The sequence below is a fragment of the Nanorana parkeri genome, unplaced genomic scaffold, assembly GCF_000935625.1.
Source record: "Nanorana parkeri isolate BGI_ZX_2015 unplaced genomic scaffold, ASM93562v1 scaffold271, whole genome shotgun sequence".
NCBI classification, from domain to species: domain Eukaryota; kingdom Metazoa; phylum Chordata; class Amphibia; order Anura; family Dicroglossidae; genus Nanorana; species Nanorana parkeri.
In genome coordinates, this window is record NW_017306539.1 from 786,540 (window position 1) to 805,347 (window position 18,808).

An 18,808-nucleotide genomic window follows, 5' to 3' on the forward strand; every position below is an offset into this window, starting at 1 on the left:
AGCTGATGGCTATGTGAAGAATGCATCCTCAGCATCCCTAAAGATATGTATTCTATGTGCTCATCTGTTCCAGTATTGGGTGCTTACTCTGTTTAGGCAGTTTGAACACCCATATAACTGCAAAATGTCCAGACGAGTAGAAAGTCTAGGTTTACAAAAGAGCTACCATGAGATAAGTACAGTAACTGGTATGCTGTACAAAAGACTGTCATGTTTGAGACTGCTACCAAATAACATAATGAAGACTGAGAAAGAGCACCAGGTATTCTTCCCAAGAGTCAAACAAAACTCTTGGGAAGAGTTTGGCTTTGGTTTCACAAATGGCGACGTGTGTTGGAAATGCAACAGCATATGCTGATATGTACTGATTGTATTACTGACATTCTGATGTGTACTGATATGTCTTTTGAGCTATAGATGGCGCTGTACTGCAATGTTACTCTCTATACATGCTTATCTATGATACACAGGAAGCTATTTTTTCTATCTATATGTTTCCTGTACAATGCTATATTCGTATAATGTTCGTATAAGCAAGTAAAACCTAAGTCAGCATTCCTCAAGATCTCAGTGCTTCATCTAAACAGTAAACACATAATCAATAGATTATGGGCCCAGACACTAAACAGAACATTGCAAGTCAACAAGAGCCACATCCAAGCTACTGAAATATGGCACGCTTTTCAGATATGAAGTTTGCAATTGAAAAGCTCAACAATACCAACCACCAGCTCGAAGTTCAAGCTTGAAATGCTGCTAAGCAAAGACGACATGTGGCAAGTAATGAGTACAGACAGACCCACTAATGGACCTATTTAAGAATGGGACAAGAAGAACAGGCAAGCAAAAACATTTATTAGTTTGCTAGTGGAAGACGACCAGCTCATCCACATAAGAAAAGGTGTGTGGACTGCATTGCAGAAATTGCATGAGTGTTCAAACCTAAACAGTAAACTATATCTGCTGTGCAAGCTATATAAGGTGAGGCTAGAAAAAGGCCAGGAAATGCATGAACATGTGGATGCCATGCTGGAAATCGTGGTACAACTACTTGCAATTAGAGGGGACATTAAAGGAGAACTATGGGGTCAGTGTTTTTCCCCATAGTTCTCCTTAGGGTAACGGGAGGACACAAACTAGCGTCCTCCCGTTACGCTAAGCTCAGTATACCGCTAGCTACAGCTCGCGGTATACTGAGACGCCGCAGCCAGAGCGGATCCCGACTTAGATGACGGGATCCCCCCAGCTGCGTGATTGACAGCTGGCTCTGCCTATCTAGAGGCAGAGCCAGCTGTACCCGCCCCCTCCCACGTCCGTTCCGCAAGTCAGCGCTGGCAGATCTGAGCGGGGAAAGGGGAATCCAGCCCCTCCCCCTGTCACGGCAGAGAGCCATGACAGGATTGAGAGGTGAGCGAACCCGGTATGTGTTCGCTCACCTCCCGATCTACTGAGCCGACCTGTGACAGTCTCATTGTCACAGGTCAGCTAGAACTATGAGGTGAGTGAAAAGCACTCACCTCATAGTTCTCCTTTAAAGATAACCACATGGTAGCATTACTGCTATGCAGCCTTTCAGAGTCATACAGTGCCCTTATTAACACTCTAATAAAACCAGATCTGAGTAGGAACAAACACTAGAATATGCCAAAGGAAAATGAATCGATGAATATGACAGAAGGAAAGAAAAAATGCACAATGAAGAAAATAAGAAAGCCCTTAAGGTGCATGAGAGCACAAATCAAACAAGGAAAGTAAAAAAGACTGGCCACCTGAAAAAGGAGAGGTGCCTACAAGAGAAAGAGCTAAGGTAGCCACAAAGGAAACTGCAGACACATCATGGAGCGCTACCTTTAAAGTGACTCAGAACAGTATACCACGCAGATGGTGTATTGACTAAGACGCAGCAAGCCACATGACTAGTGATGAGACATTCTTTACAGAGATTGATTTCAGTGCAAAGGACAAAGTTTTCTCAGCAAACAGGAAAAGTATTACTGCAGAAGGTAACGGTCAAGGATTCTTGAACTGCATCACACCGTCAGGGGACAAGCTGAGTATCCTCATGAACAATTTACTGCATGTTCCAGACCTAGAAGGAAGCTTCTATCAATGAAAACCCTTACTAATAATGGTCTCACAGTTCAGTTCTGAGGTGATGTACAATTTTAAACAATAAGAAAATCCTTGCAAAATGAAAACTAGATGAACACCTGTACAGACTCATCACCGAAGACGAACAAGTCAACACAGCCCCTCATAATCCACACAACAAATGGATCCACCTATAGAACAGACGACTAGGGCACCGAAACCCAGAAGCCATTAAAAACATTACAAAGAGAGGCTTATCAGAAGATATAACCATACTGCCCTGACGAATGCTCATGACATGCAACTGCTGTATGGAAGCAAAGGCCCCTTTCCACAGGCCACCCAAAGAAAGACCACCCACCCTATGGGGCTCATACACAGCAATGTGTGTGGACCAATGAAAACTCCCACATCAGGCGGGAACAGATATCTACCGACTTTCATTGATGATTATTCCAGGCACACAACAACTTATCTGATGAAGCACAAGAATGAAAGATCACAAAAACTTCAAGAGTTTGTAGCCATGTCCAGCAACAAATTCCAAAACCAGGAATTATACGCACCCAGGGCCGGTGCTAGGATTTTTGCCAACACAGGCAAAGTTAAATTTTTGCGCCCCCCCACCCCGCAACCACCCACCCACAGCAACCTCAGGCGGCCACCTGACTTGCCTTGAGGTAGCACCGGGCCTGTACGCACCAACAACGGTGGATAAAACATCAGTAAGGAAGTGGAATCATACCTGAAGACACAGGGTATAGTATACCAGGCAACCACACCATACACTCCTGAACAAAATGGTGTAGCAGAATGGAAAAATCACAATCTTACAGAAATGGCCAGATGCATGCTGTCAGACGCCAACCTACCTAAGAAGTACCGGGGAGAAGCATTCATGACTGCAACAAACCTACAGAACAGACTACCTTCAAAAGCCGTTGAAAGCACCCCATTTGGAATGTGGCATGGATCGAAGCCTAGCCTAGGGCACATCAGAGTGTTTGGATGTAAAGCTTACGCCTATATTCCTAACGAGAAGCGATCTAAGTTGGAGAACACAGCCGTTGAAGGTATTCTACCTGGTGGGCTATAATGAACAACGTTAGGGATATAGAATCCTCCACCCAAAGACTGACAAAGTGACATTAGGTTGCAGCATTTATTTCGATTAGAACTCATCGCCAGAAACAACGATACCGGAAAGTTGTGAAGTGAATTTAAGGATCTACAGCTGAATGATACACAAATAAAATTTACACCCGGTTGCCCCTGGCTCTGGCCAGTGCTGGAAAACCAAATAGAACAGTGTTCTGTTTCACTGGACCTGATCATGCTGGTCTGGGGGTAATCACCTGTCCGTTTACATCCGATTTTCCGTAGACCGACATGGGGTACGGTCATTACAGTTTTTTCTTCCATTGCAAGATGGAGGAAAAAAGTGGACACTGCGGTGAAATCTGATCTATACTGTTCCGATGCATGGATCCCCTCCTGATCGGATAGTGTAAAAGGGGCTTCAGTGCTCATGCACATGGGTGTTGTTTTCCTGAGTTTGATTTGCTTTTGAAATGTATGTTAAGTGTAGGTCAGCAATTCTCCATTGACCTTAAGAGCTGGTTCAGGTATACAGCGGTGACCTGCATTTTACTGTACCAGATCAACACAGGTCACTGCTGGGACACATAGAAAACAACTTACCACAACGCAGGCTTAATGGGCAGTGCAATGAGGAGAAATTTCTGCAGGGTACTAGATGCCACCGCAGGTCGCCACACGGCAGTGCAGGGACCTGAATTGAGTGTAAACATTGTACAATACTGATAAAAAAAGAAGAAAATTTAAACATTGACAGCTCTGGCTGTGTGTGTTGACCTGCCGCAATGCATTACCCCCTCTGCTAAAAATGCTGAATTTTAGCGCTCAGGCTTAGGGCCAAGTCACATCAGCAAGAGTGCGTTCCAGTGCAATCGGCGCTCATTTTGTTTTGGGGCGTGCGGGGGGTGGCTGTGCATTGAAGTCACGCCCCCGCCCGCGCATGCACTATTTTTTGCAGATCGCACTGGACCGGAACGCAGGCAATAATGTGCCACGTGCTCGGGTGCCGGTGATCACACCGCAGACGGGGTGCGTTGCCATTGAGTTCAATGCACTGCCATGCCCCCTCCTGCCCCAAAACAAAGTGAGCCGGCCGGGTTGCGTTCCAGAGGCGGAATGCACTGGAACGCACTTTTGATGATGTGACAGGGCCCTTACAGAGCAGTACACATGACAGTTTAGAGGCTGTGTTTGACCCGCTTTGAGTTGTGCTGCGTTTCTATGGATAAAACATATCCTACTGAGTGTGCTTGAACTGCAGGCAAAGAAAGATAATACACAGTCTTTTTTGCTGCATTTTCCAGCTGTGTTTGACAAGGATGCACCTCATAATCAGCAGTTACAAGCACAAAGAATGGGAAATCCACTAATAATAATAATTTTGAAAGAAACAGATTTGTGCAATGAATGTGAAAGTATGGTGCACTGACAGCTCTGCTCTTACAATATGATTGATTAGTAATTTGCACATCAGAAGCCTGATCCATTCACTGGCCTCCAGGGTGGAGCAAGGAGCATGCCTGTCTAGAGGATGTTAGAGACACCCCTTCCATGTAACAGCAGGGTCACATGATTTCCTGGTCATGTGATGCAGGCCCCACACAGGTGCAGAGGAGGAGCAGGTGATACAGCTTGACACGGCATCTGATGGTTAATGGCTTGTCATGGCTCACTCTGGTAATCCCAATCCAGTGGTAGGTGTAATACAATAATAGAAGTAGTAGTAGTTTTTTTCTATTTATGTAAGTTGTCTTTATGGGCTGCTGTGTAAAAACTGGAGTAAGAAACCTGGAGCAGTAGCCCATGGCAACCACATTGTTTGCTTCATTTTTGGAGGACACAAAGTCCTAACTGGTTGCTTGGGTATCTGTGACACTTTTCTGCAGGTTTCCATTCTCTTTTTTGTTTTTTTTTCATGTGATCCCAGTTTATTATGAATTTATTTGCTTTTTCAGAGACATCTTGCTGCTGAGGCTTCTTTACAAGTAGGGCATGTGTTGCACTACCACATGTTTCCAGGTGAATGCGGTCTGTGTTTACCTCCGAGGTATATAAAAGTGCTCTTTAGTGAACAGCACTAGTGATCAGGCTGAGCTTGGTTTGAACACACTGCTCCTAAATTTCCCCAAGCATGCTCAGATCTGTGACTGCCAACCCTCCTCCCTAGCCACTCTGTTATGGAGATGTGCATTCCGCACCCTGCATCTTAATGCCACAGGCAGGAATGCTTTTGCTTCCACTGATTGGGTGGGGAGGAGGGGGTTGTGGTCACAGTTTTGAGTGGGCCAGGGTTCACCCCAAGGTGATGCTCATCTCTAAATAGCATATCTCAACACATACATTTAGGGCCGGCTCACACCAGGGCGTTCCAGAGCGGTCAGCTGCTGGAACGCACTATATCGCATCCTGGCTGGCTTCCTGTGGGAGGGGGTGTGGCGGTGTGTTGAAATAAATGGCACCGCAGCTACGCCCCCGGCCCGCAGTGCAACTTTGAATACAGATGTCATCAGCACACCAGCACAACAAGACTTTTAAAGGAGAACTATGGGGTCAGTGTTTTTCCCCATAGTTCTCCTTAGGGTAACGGGAGGACACAAACTAGCGTCCTCCCGTTACCCTAAGCTCAGTATACCGCAAGCTACAGCTCGCGGTATACTGAGACGCCGGAGCGGATCCCGACGTAGATGACGGGATCCGCCCAGCTGCGTGAGTGACAGCTGGCTCTGCCTATCTAGAGGCAGAGCCAGCTGTACCCGCCCCCTCCCCGTCCGTTCCGCCAGTCAGCGCTGGCAGATCGGAGCGGGGAGAGGGGAATCCAGCCCCTCCCCCCTGTCACGGCAGAAAGCCGTGACAGGATCGATAGGTGAGCGAACCTGGTATGTGTTCGCTCACCTCCCGATCTACTGAGCCGACCTGTGACAGTCTCATTGTCACAGGTCAGCTAGAACTATGAGGTGAGTGGAAATCACTCATCTCATAGTTCTCCTTTAAGTCTGGGCAAATCCATTTATTGATACATGTCACTCAGAATATCTGCCTGCAGTGCAATCTCCCGCACCAGAATGCGTGGCACATCAGTGCCTGCCTTCTGGTTCAGTGCGATCTGCAAAAATAGTGCTTGCTCTGGAATGCACTGTTTATGGTGTGAACCGGCCTGAAGGCCTCATTCACAGCTAAGCATAGCTAGGCAATTTAGAGGCTTTTTTTTTTTTGTATGTGCGATTTGTAGTACAGGAGCAGAATCGTGTGTTTTTGGCCCCAAAGACTCTTAATTTGGGGCTCCTGAAAAATGCATATAAACATGTGTTGTTCCAATCATTTTTCACACACTCTCATAGAAGATAGTGATTAATTCTGCCCCAAAAGAAGCTCATGTAGGAGGAGGGGCATGGCGGTGCATTCGAGTCAATAGCACCACACTACAATGCCCGTGTTCCGGTCCAGTGCGAACGCAAAAAATATTCCTTGTACCATTTTTTGTGATCGGACCGGAATGCAGGCATTACTGTGCCAAGCGTTCTGGTGCGGGCTATCGCACGGTGGGTCGTGTTGCTGTGGTGCCAGTGTCTTGCATGCACTGCCACGCCCCATTTCCACCTCAGAACTCAGTGAGCCAGACAGTATGCGATCAAGTGCGTTCCAGCAGCTAATCCAGTGGAATTGGTGTGAACAAGCCCTTGCTGGGTTGAATTGCTTTAGCAAACAAGCCTCAAAATGCTCAGGTGTAAATGGGGTCAAAAGCAGATTCAAGTGTTGTGACTGATGAGATCAGCTGATCTGCACCACACATGCATTAGTGCTTGTATTTACCATAAAGGTGGCCATACACTTTACAACCATCGCAAGACCTTAGTCTTGCGATGGTTGTAAAGTAATTAAAAAAACGTACGATCTGCCCATCTTGGACAGGAAGATCGTACTTGCGATCATCGCAAGCCCGCCCCCCTGAGGGGCGTGCTTGTGATGACCGCAATGCTGAACGGGCATTGTGCGCGTGCGCACACCGGCCCGTTCGGCACTTGTCTCCCGAGCAGCATTCAAACCTGGTTTTCTAGCATGCTCCTTAGACAAAAGACGTGCGACTGTACAGTAGAAACGGTCGCACGCCTTCATTCACACTGCACGATTCTCGTACGATCGCGGGATTTCCTGTGATTCTCGTACGAGAATCGTGCAGTGTATGGGCACCTTTTGTGTATATGCATTTTGTGTGGACATACATATTGAGGGGAATTTATCAAAACTGGAGCAGACAAAATCTGGAGCAGCTGTGCACGGCAACCAATCAGCTTATATCTTTCATTTTCAAATATTAACTGAACAAACTGAAGAGCGAAGCTGATTGGTTGCCCTGGGCAACTGCTCTAGATTCTATCTGCTCCAGTTTTGATAAATTCCCCTCGTTGTATGCAGCAATGCGGGTGTAGACTATAATTCCATCATGCAGATTTTTACACAGGCTGGCCAGGAGAGATGATTGGCTGTTGGCTTGTTTTCATTCACACAGTCCCAGAATTGTAATTATCTTCAATGAATGGGTTAATCTGATCCCTTATTAACCCCTTCATGACTGAGGCCTTTTTTTCATTTTTTGCACCCATGTTATATTCCACATTTTAGGCCTGAAAATTACTTAAAACCCCCAAACATTATATATTTTCTGAATGCCAAGACCCTATAGAATAAAATGGTGGTAGTTGCACATTTTATGTTGCGCAATATTAGCACAACTCCTTATTAAACTAGAGCTGCAGCTAACGATTATTTTCAAAATCGATTAGTTAGCCGATTATTAAGTTCGATTAATCGGTTAATCGGATAAAAAATGAAATACATTTTAAAAAATGGCTCCAGTGATGGACTACTGGTTTGTATTGAGGTTGTAGTCCAGGAGCGAGCCGGGAGCGGTGGAAGTAAAAAAGAAAAAGTGTGGTGTGCAATATAGTGACATGGAAAGTGAAAAATTATACAGCAATGAATGCAGAATGGCACCGGCTATAGAGGAGTACAACAAATCCCAGCAATAGTACATTATACAGCGCAATGCAGAATACCACCAGCTATAGAGGAGTACAACAAATCCCAGCAATAGTACACTATACATACAGTGCATAAAGTATTGCTGGGATTTGTATTCCTATGTATAATACACAGCACAATGTACCACCAGCTATAGAGGAATACAAATCCCAGCAATACATTATAGAGCACCATGTGTGGGAAAGTGCAGGCTTACCCATCTATAGGCGGCTGTCATCCCCCCACACCTGCTCCTACTTACTGCTCCTCCCCACGTCCCTGTGCCGATTGTGGATGTGGGCGGGCGGTGAACGTGAGGCGGGGAGGAGATGCGGCGTGTGGAGCGTGGATGCGGGCGGGTCTGGCAGCGGCGAACATGAGGTGAGGAGGAGGTGCGGCACACGGCGTGTGTGGAGCTGTAAACAACGCCAACCAATCAGAAGCCGATTAATCGATGATTGAAAAAGTTGACAACTTTTTCAATAATCGATTATAAACGATTATGTCGATTAGTTGTTGCAGCCCTATATTAAACCCCAAAATTTAGTGACAAATTTATTTAAATGCCCCAAAACACAACAAAATACCAATGTTTTAAATGAAATATAAAAGATGACGTTACAACGAGTAAAACGATACTCAACATGCCCAGTTTACAAATTGCGTGCGTCCGTGAAACGGCGAAAAACTGCAGTACCCCAAAAAGTCCATAGCAGACGCTTTAAAAGCAATCAATTTAGAGATACCTCAAAATACTGTCCCTAGAATTATTGCTCTTACTCCGGCGTGCGCGGCGATACCCAACATGTGTAGGCGCACCCGACTCGTGTTTACGTGGCGACGCGCGTGCTCGCCGGGGCGGGGGACTTTACATTTTTTAAAATTATTATTATATATCATTTTAAAAACTGTTTTTTTTTTTTTTTTAAACTTTACTTTGACTGCTATCACATAGCAGTCTTGCGATGGTTGTAAGGTAATTTAAAAAACGTACGATCTGCCTTGCATAGGCAGATCGTACTTGCGATGATCGCAAGCCGCGCCACCCCTGAGGGGCAGGCTTCTGATGACCGCAATGCCGAACGGGCAGCGTGCGCTTGCGCACACCGGCCTGTCCGGCTTTTATCTTACGAACATGCTACACACGCGGCGAACATCGTACGATGCTCGGCGGGTTTTCAAACATGTTCGTAAGTTAAAAGTCGTGCGACCTTACAGTAGTAGAGGTCGCACGGCTTCCACACACCTTACGATAATCGTACGATCGCGGGATTTTCCGGCGATTATCGTACGATTATCGAAAGGTGTGTGGGCACCCTGAGATGAGAAATAGGTGAGAATAGTGGGAGTCCTATGTAAATGATTGCTGCATCTTTCCCAACCCTAGAATCAAGGAATGAGGTGTGGCCCATACAAAAAATGGTTTGTTTTCATTTTCTTTCTCCAGAAAGGTGATTGATTTTGGTTGCTATAAGTAACACACCTATTAAGTACCACCAATAAGTCTCAAGGTGTTTTTTGTAATGTGCTTCTTCACATCGATGGAGCCATGTGCATATATTAACCCCTTCATGACTGAGGCCTTTTTTTCATTTTTTTGCACCCGTTATATTCCACATTTTAGGCCTGAAAATTACTTAAAACCCCCAAACATTATATATTTTCTGAAAGCCAAGACCCTGTAAATTTTTATGTTGCACGATATTAGCGCAACTTCTTATCAAACCCCAAAATTTAGAGAAAACTGTACTTAAATGCCCCACAACACCATAAAATACCCATTTTTAAAAAATAAAATATAAAAGATGAGTAAATTGATACCCAACATGCCCAAGTTAAAAATTGTGTGCGTCCGTGAAATGGTGCCAAACTTCAGTACCCCAAAAAAGTCCATAGAAGACGCTTTAAAAGCCCCCACGGGTTATCAGTTTAGAGATGCCCTAGAATTATAGCTCTCGTTTCTCGTTTTCATACGTAGGCGTACCCGACGCGTGTGCTCGTGGGGGCGAGGGACTTTAAAAACATTTTTTACATTCTTTTTAGATTTATTTTATTTTATGTTAATTTTAAAAACTGTTACTTTTTTTTTATTTTTTTACTTTAATTGCTATCACATAGGGGGGCTTACAAGCCCCCCATGTGATAGCAGATGGTGGTGACAGGTACTCCAAAAGACCCCCAGTGTCACCTTTACACTCCAAATAAGCTATTGAAGTGCAGATCGCACTTAGTCAAAAGTCGATCGATTGTACAGTATTTGCGGTTGTACACTGCCCATTAACCTTACTAATATCGGACGAAAATGCGATTGCATACGAAAATTGGCCGATATTCGTAAGGTGTATGGGCACCTTTACAGACACTGCTCGGATCAGAGACTGAGAGGTGACTGATGAGCATTCACATGCTAAATCTGCTCTGCTCACACCAAGAAAAGACATCCCATTCATCTCTATGGGCCCCTGTTCACACCTGAGCATTTTATCACAAGCAGAAAAATGCCTGTCCTTGGAAAAAGTACATGAGCTACTTTTTGGCATATTACAGCGCTTTTTGGTCCCATAAATTTAAATGGGAAACTTTGTGTAACCAAACACTCAGGTGGGAATAGGTGCCATAGAAATTAATGGGATTCCTTGTCTCGAGCGCTTTGCCATGCTTACTTTTGAGTGACAAAATGCATAGGTGTGAACGGGGACTGAGACTGCATTCACACCTGGGCGATCCATGACTGTGCGACAATCGTGCACGAAAAGGCGCGGATGGCCGCTCAGTCATGGAGTCGCATACCACCGCTGATCGTGCTGGCGGTGCCATTTTTTTCTAATGGCACCCCAGTCGCCATTAATGGGAACCCAATGTAGGTTCACACCATATGCAGTGCGTTCTGGCCAGAACGCACTGCATCGCATTGCGGCCGGCTCACTTTTTTGTGGGGCATGGCGGGTCATTGAAGTTAATGGCAACATAGCCATGCCCTCCGGCTGCAATGCGATTGGCCGCACGGGATCGCAAGGCACATTATGCCTGCGGTCCGATGCGCTCAAAATAGTGCTTGCAGCATTTTGATTGCACTGCACCGGACCGCAGGCATAATGTGCCTTGCGATCCCATGCGGCCTCTTTCTGAATGTGTGGGAAGGGCAATGACCCTTTTTTTTTAATGCATAGCACCACAAAACTATGCCGCAGTGCGGATGAATTGCCTGCTACTGTTTAAAGTGCGTTGGGTTGCCATTCAAAGCCAATCTCACTGCACTGAGGTTCATTCACTGAGATATTGCACGCCCCCTTAGGCTGGGTTCACACCTAGGTGTATCGAATATGCGCGTTTGTCGCTCGTTTCGTCCCAAAGCAGCTCCTGCACTTCTTTGGGCGTTGGCCGTTTTGTAGCGCGTTCATACGGCCTGAAATACGCCCAGGTGTGAACCATACCCATAGGAAACAATGGTATTTCGGTGTTTGAGCGTTTTGCAGAGCGTACGAACGCGCTACAAAACGCCCAGGTGTGAACCGGGCCTTAGGGCCTGTTCACATGATATCAGGTGCGGATCTGCAGACGCGGTGCTACTGATGCAGTGCTACTGATGCAGTGCGTTTTTGCCGCATTTTTGATGCGTTCCAGTTAAAAAAAATTTTTTTTGCTGGAGTGGGGTTGTCAGTATGTTAGCTGCAGTGCAGTGCGTTTTTGAAGCGTTTTGCGTTTCCGGGTCCGTTTCCTGACCGGACAAAATGTGACATGCAGTATTTTTTCTGTTGTAACCTGAACGGACTGCGCACGTGAGAACTGTAGCCCATAAAACACATAGGGATACATTGGCATACATTTTTAGTGCAGAAGCGTACGGATCAGGTCAGCACAGAAAACGGACGTCGTGTGAACAGGCCCTTAGGGCCCATTTAGACTATGGGACACATTTATAAAGCAGTAAATCTGACAATCACCATACATTCACTGCAGGTGATTCTTTCATGCACTTGGTTTTTAAATGACAGTGGCTCATTCACCACCAGTAAATATTTCATGAAAGTCACATTTACTACTTTATAAATAGACCCATGTGGTATATTAAACGGACTGGCAGTGTACCTTGCTGGAGGGCAACAGTGCAAGCGAAACTCTCTGGATGGACCTGAACAGTTTTGACACTAAAAGTTGTCCTTTTTGATTTCAAAAAGTTGGAAGACCCTCCTCTGTGAAACCATTAACAATAATTTGAATGTCTGTCTAACTTCTTAAGTACAATCACCTGGGGGCTTTCTGTAACTCTTGTGAAAGGTTTTCTTATTTCTTAAATGTCAGGTGATTTTAATCCGAAAGAAAGAGAGACTATCGAGAATTTAATTCCATAACTTATGGGGTGCCTCATGTTGGAGGGACGGCGTCTATTAACGGCACCCGTCAAAACCGCTTACTTGAAAAGTGCGAGAAGATTTTCCCTTAAATGTCACTCTTCAGATAAGTTGATTGTAGCATTTTACTGAATTGGCTGGCTGGTCAGAGCTCATATTGGAAGGCTCGTTGCTCAGGTATACACATTTTATCATAAGTTAGCAGGATGCATAAGATGGAAATACGTTTTGCTACTGTGAGCACTTCCCAATGACTGACAGCCAATGCCGAGAGTGACCTTTCTGTTCTTTCACAGCCAAAACTCTACAAGTCTATTATCGAAGATGTTATTGAAGGCGTAAGTGAACTTTTTGCTGAGGAAGGTGTTGATGAACAGGTTCTCAAGGAGCTTAAGAGAGTAAGTGTCATTATTTTTAGCTATTTATTAAATCTTATGCTGTTTATCTTGTCCATGAACAATGAAGGGCACATTAAAGCTGAACTCCAGGAAAAATGTTAAAAACTACCCTTGCAGGTATACTCCCCTCACACTGCAAGGGTTAAATGCTTGTTTTTACCTAGGGTACTATTTGAAAGCACTCTTACCTTATCCCTCACTCCTCCTCTGCCAGTGCTCGCCTAATTTCTCCGACACTCTAGGTTACTGTAATTACTGCATCTTTTGTTAAAGTGTCCTGTGCTGGGAACATGCTGGAGATCCAGACCGGTGCTCAAACCAGAGCACAGAACTCCAGATCTCCATCACATGCCTCTTGCACACAGCTGCAGTCAACAACGCTCACTCCCCCTGCACAGGGGGCATGTGGGACCTATGGAGAAGGTTTTTGGTGAATGTCATATAGGGCTATAAGGTTAGTAGAGAAAGAGCCATACCTAATTTTTGAGCAGATTTTGTCAATTTGATCCAGTTATTTTTTTCGTTCATCCAAAGGAAGTATACTTGTGTCTGCTTTGCTTTTTAAATAATGTGTTTTTAAAGTGTCCCTTCTTCACAAGTTGATGTTGGTTATGAGTTTAGATGAAGCACTGAGATCTTGAGGAATGCTAAATTAATTTTTTTACTTGCTTAGAAGAACATTATATCAGAATACAGCATTATATAGCATACCGAGAGAACTTCATAGATATGCATGCACGCAAAGACTAGAATAGACTAGCATTGCACTACAGCGACATCTACAGCTCAAACAGCATTTTACATCTCAATATGCTGTTGCATTTCCAACATTTGGGTGGTAAGGTATACTGACCCTCCCCCACCCTCTTTCCTACTATAATGAAAGAAATTCTGTTGATAAAATGAATACTTAAAATAATATGCCCCCTGTATAGAACAACAGATATACTCACCTCTCCTACTGCCTGCACCACTAATCTCTGCAGAAGTGAATAGAAATCACCCCCTGAAGATTCTTTAGAAACCCACACTACTAGGAGTGATAGATGCCTGGTTTCACTGAATAGTTCCTCCCGTTGATCCGTTTGTCATTACTATGTCCTGTAGTGATGTAGGGGCCAGCAGGAGGAACCGCTGAGCATGACGGGGAGCCAGGAATTCAACACTTCTGGAAGTGTCAGTTTCTGAAGTGTCTTCCACCTCTCTTCACTTCTGCAGAGAGGGGTGTTATGGGCAGCAGAAACAGTATGGGCAGCAGAAACAGGGGAAACGTTATTTTAGATATTCATTTTAGTGACAGATTTTCTTTAAAGTGCAAGTCTACTTTTAGGTAGTGCATAGCCTTGTATTTTGTGAGCATCAAATGCTCTCCCTCATGACATTGTATGTCCCTCATAAATAGCTCACAAAATACAGCACAAAATATAGAAATGTGGACACATACTGATCAGGGCCCACTACTGGTTTTAAATAACTTTAGTTTATAAGAATAACTTTATTAACTTAACCAGTAACAAAAGCTTCAATTTAAATTTTTTTTTGGTGGGGGTTAAAGTAGATTATACGGGATATATGTAATGGTGTGTATCCCATTATCTGCAGGTTCTTGTAAAAATCCCGACCTCGCTGCTCCCTTCACAGTTGCTGGATAATATTACACTCAGCGGCTGTCCTCCAGTGCTGGCCTGCTCCCATCTGCTCTCTCCACCATTCACAGAGCTTACAGAGAGCAGAGGTAGGTGGGTCAGCGTTGGAAGACAGCCACCAAGTGTAATATACAGCGGCTGCGGCAGCGAGAACATCTTTTTTTCAAGAAGCAGCTGTTGAAACTATGAGGATACACATCCAGGGCTATCCCTATAATGAGGCGGTTGTCTAAAGGTGCCCATACACCTGACGATTATCGTACGATAATCACGGGTGATCCCGCGATTGTACGATAATCGGCAGGTGTATGAAAGGCGGGCGACCGTTTCTACAGTACGGTCGCACGTCTTTTGTCTCCCGAGCAGGCTTGAAAACGCGCCGAGAATTGTAAGATTTTCTGCGGGTTAGTGGCGTGCGCACACTGCCCGCTCAGCATTGCAGTCATCGGAAGCCCTCCCCTCATCAGGGCGGGCTTGCGATGATCGCAAGTACGATCTGCCTGTCCGAGATGAGCAGATCGTACGAACTTTTAATGACTTTACAACCATCGCAAGATGAAAGTCGTGCGATGGTTGTAAAGTGTATGGCCAGCTTTAGGCAGCATCTCATTAGGTCACGTGGGGGGAGGGGAGGTAGGTGTATCTATATGTAATGCTACAAAAATTGAAATAAAGATGACATTTCGAAGCAGAATGGTGTGCGGACAACATATCGTCTGTGTGTTCGCTGCCTCGTTTCCAGCCAGACCATCCCAGGTTTCTAAGAGGTCTAGGCAACTTGAGATGCTCTGGATAGCATCCCCAGGTCCTGGCAACCAGTCACATCAGTGAGCTGGGCAGGACTTTGCATACCCCCTTCCCCGTAACGTGCACATGCACCACTAGCAACCCCCCCATAATATGCACCATTATCACAACACCCAAGGCCCCAGGGACACCTCTGCACACACCAATACACATATCAAATGTAATTGGTGCTGTACCGCCCCAAAAAACAACAAATAAGCTAAATTTCAGCTTTACATATTAACCCCTTCGTGACTGACGACGTACAGTGTACGTCGCCATCTTAAGGACCAAGTTTCAGATGCTTATCTTTCAGTTCAGGGTGGGGAGTGATTCTGCAAGAGCGAACGGTAGTTCATTCTTCTGAGCTGCTTCCTTGATGATGGGTACAATTTACTATATAGCACACACACAATAGTATACATATTGTAGACTTATTTTTGCTAAATCATTGCCCTGTGTTCTGAAAAAAATAACTTATTTTTCTAGAAAGTCAAAGTTATGTTGAAAAAAAAAATTCTTCTGCAAGAAAAAAAAAAGATGCTGCAGGAAAAAAAAAAATTTTTTTACAGCTTCTGTGTGCCAAGAGAATTTTCTTATATTTCAATTGACTTGGATTTCAGCAGCTTTTTTTCCTGCTGAGTGAAAATGGTCTAAGTAGTGTATTTGATAGCAGGGATCTTCTGGGAGCACCTGGGAGCTTATTTAATAAGACAAGATCCTGTAACCCATAGAAACCAATGGGCAATTTTCTTTCATTGCTGTGTACTGATGAAAGACAGATTCTGGTAGCTGTGAGTTACTGTTCTTTGCATCTTTACATCAGAAATGCTCTTTACTCTGGTTTATGAACTAAACCAGCATGTGATTGAGCCTTAAACCACCTTTATGTGATAAGCTGCTGAGAGTCTGTGAGATTCATGTAGTTATTTAGGGTGGTATCACAATCAAATTACAGTTTTCACAGAGAGGTTTATTTGCATTTGTATATTATTCTATCTTATGGTGGCAAGTCCTTCTCCTGGCAAAATGCACACACAAATAAAATACATTTTAAAGATGCACGTCAGCCTGTGATACTATGTGCACAGGTATGTATGGGGCATACCCTCCCTATCTCTAGAGCCCTGCCATGCGGCATGTTGCAGTGGCTAACCTCCATGCAGGCTGGGTATCTTTTAAGATGGGTTAGATGAGCAGTTTGCAGTTTATCTCTGTAAAACAGTTCAGGAAGGGGGGTTGGATTGAATGAAGCTTGTAGGGAAGCATGCATTGTTTGCTTGCAAGAAACCCATCATTTTTCAAGCTAACAGTGTTTCGTAACATAACAGCAGTCTCTAACATCAGCCTTTTATAACGTACATTTATTTTTTACATTTAAAGCAAAAAATAAAAAGTTTCTTTTAATGTAGCCCTCCTCCCCAAGGTATACTTGGCTCCTGAGCTGCTCCATTAAACTCTTGAAGTCAAAGGATATTCCCCCTTATGTCCAGGTATGGAGGAGCATGAGACTCACTCATGTGACAGTGCGGGGCCAATCAGCGCTGTCGCATTTTGTAACCTTGTATAAGCTGCAACTTGCATAGTTCTTTCCTTCACTCCCAACAGCTGAATGAAGTGGTAGTAGTGCAAAAGAGAGGTAAGTATGTATGTGCTGAATTACAAGTCTGTTTGTTTTTTTTTGTGCCCTTTGTATGTTTTTCTGTTACCCTGCCTGTTTGATGCTAGTTGGTACAGTTATTAGGTAGACACTCCCTGCCTTACCCTGTTGTAAGTTCAGTTTCACTTTCCTATCAGAGACCAAGCTTAGGAAATTCATTGCCTTCTTAAGCGTTAAACGACTGGAAAAATTATCTGTTCTGCATTTACCTGAAGTAAAACTACATTGGATTCAACTTCTGTGGCTTAATATAATTATAATAATAATTATTTATTTATTATTCAAACATAAAGGATTTTACTGGTGGGGGAGGCACCACATCCAAATATATATTTATGTTCAAAATTATTTAAAATAGCATGCCGGCCTATAATGGTACTACATTACTCGTGTTTTAGGCTGGGTTCACACCTAGGCGTATCAAATATGCGCATTTGTTGCGGTAAAAAAAAACGTGCGACAAACGTGCGTTTCCAAGGGCTACTTGGCTGTATCCCAATGGAAACGCGCGATTAAAAACGCCCCAAAGAAGCTCCTGTACTTCTTTGGGCGTAGGGCATTTTGTAGCGCGTTCATACGGCCTGTAATACGCCCAGGTGTGAACCATACCCATAGGAAATAATGGGATTTCGGTGTTTGAGCGTTTTGCAGAGCGTAGGAACGCGCTACAAAACGCCCAGGTGTGCACCGGGCCTAAGAGATTAATATTTTTTTATTGAAAAAGTACTTATTTATTCAATAAAAACAAATTAAAATTCTATAAAGTGTACAATGCAATTACACAAAATCTGAGGGTTAGCCTCAAACTCTCACTGAACCAGCTATGATTTTTGTTTCAATATAGTATTTCAAACAAACCTTGTCCTTTGCGTTGATTATGCAGTTCAACCCTCTATGTATTGGTTGCTAGTATTTCTAGTAAGTCACGGATCAGGTCCTAGTGGGTCTTCTCAGGTCACGGCCAAGTCACCGCTATCTCCGTCTATCTGTTGACATTTGGCCAGCAGCTGTCATTTTGCGGTGTGTGTTCGCCGGGTGAGGACTGGCCGGCAAGTGTCGGGCGTTTTTTTTATATTTTGGCGGGTCGGCATCGCCGTTGACGATGCTGGATGCCATGATTACTTTTTTAAATGAAGGGACTTGTCGTGTTTTTTTTTCTTCTTCAAACATGTGATATATTTATTTACATTTTACTTTTAACCTTTTAGTGAATGAGTAGGGGTAGAAGTACCCCTTGGTCACAAGGGGGGCCCGCATCTGGGTACCCCAATGCAATTAAGCCCCCTGCCCGCAGACCCCTACAACCTAGGGCCAGGGTTGTGGCGAAAGAGGCCCTTGTCCCCATTAAGGGCATTTTCCAAGCATTTTTGTCATGCAAATGCCTGCAGAAGCCTTGTTAACGCTATAGGCGTGGTAATGAGCGTTGATCGTGATATTTCTAGTGATCCAAGGATCACTTTACACATTTCACAGAATTTTTACATTGACTGCTTTTTCAGGAGACCCTCAGCATTATCACAATAATAAAATCTTTTTTAAAGAGGATATGTTTGGGGGGCGTGGCCGCGATGTGAGCCGGAGCACACGTGTCTGGTGAAGCTCCGTTGCCTCTGCTCGCTATCCCTATCCTGTGGCAGACTCACCTGGGAGACGATCGATGTCTGCCAAGTCCCGCAGACGCGCCGCTTCCCAGAGAAAAACAACCCGGAAAGTGAAGGGCTCTGGTGCAGGGAAGACCGGCGCCATCTTGGCTTCCCC

General features: G+C 44.5%; 1 protein-coding gene across 1 annotated transcript in view; it reads left to right on the top strand.

Annotated features, from left to right (window-relative positions):
* Positions 1–4,853: 4,853 nt before the first annotated feature.
* Positions 4,854–18,808, top strand: part of GTF2A1L (general transcription factor IIA subunit 1 like) — a 50,457-nt gene continuing 36,502 nt past the window's right edge. The window contains exons 1-2 of the mRNA XM_018557201.1: positions 4,854–4,883; positions 12,857–12,958. Coding sequence (XP_018412703.1) covers positions 4,854–4,883; positions 12,857–12,958 — 132 coding nt within the window. The remainder of the gene's footprint in view (positions 4,884–12,856; positions 12,959–18,808) is intronic.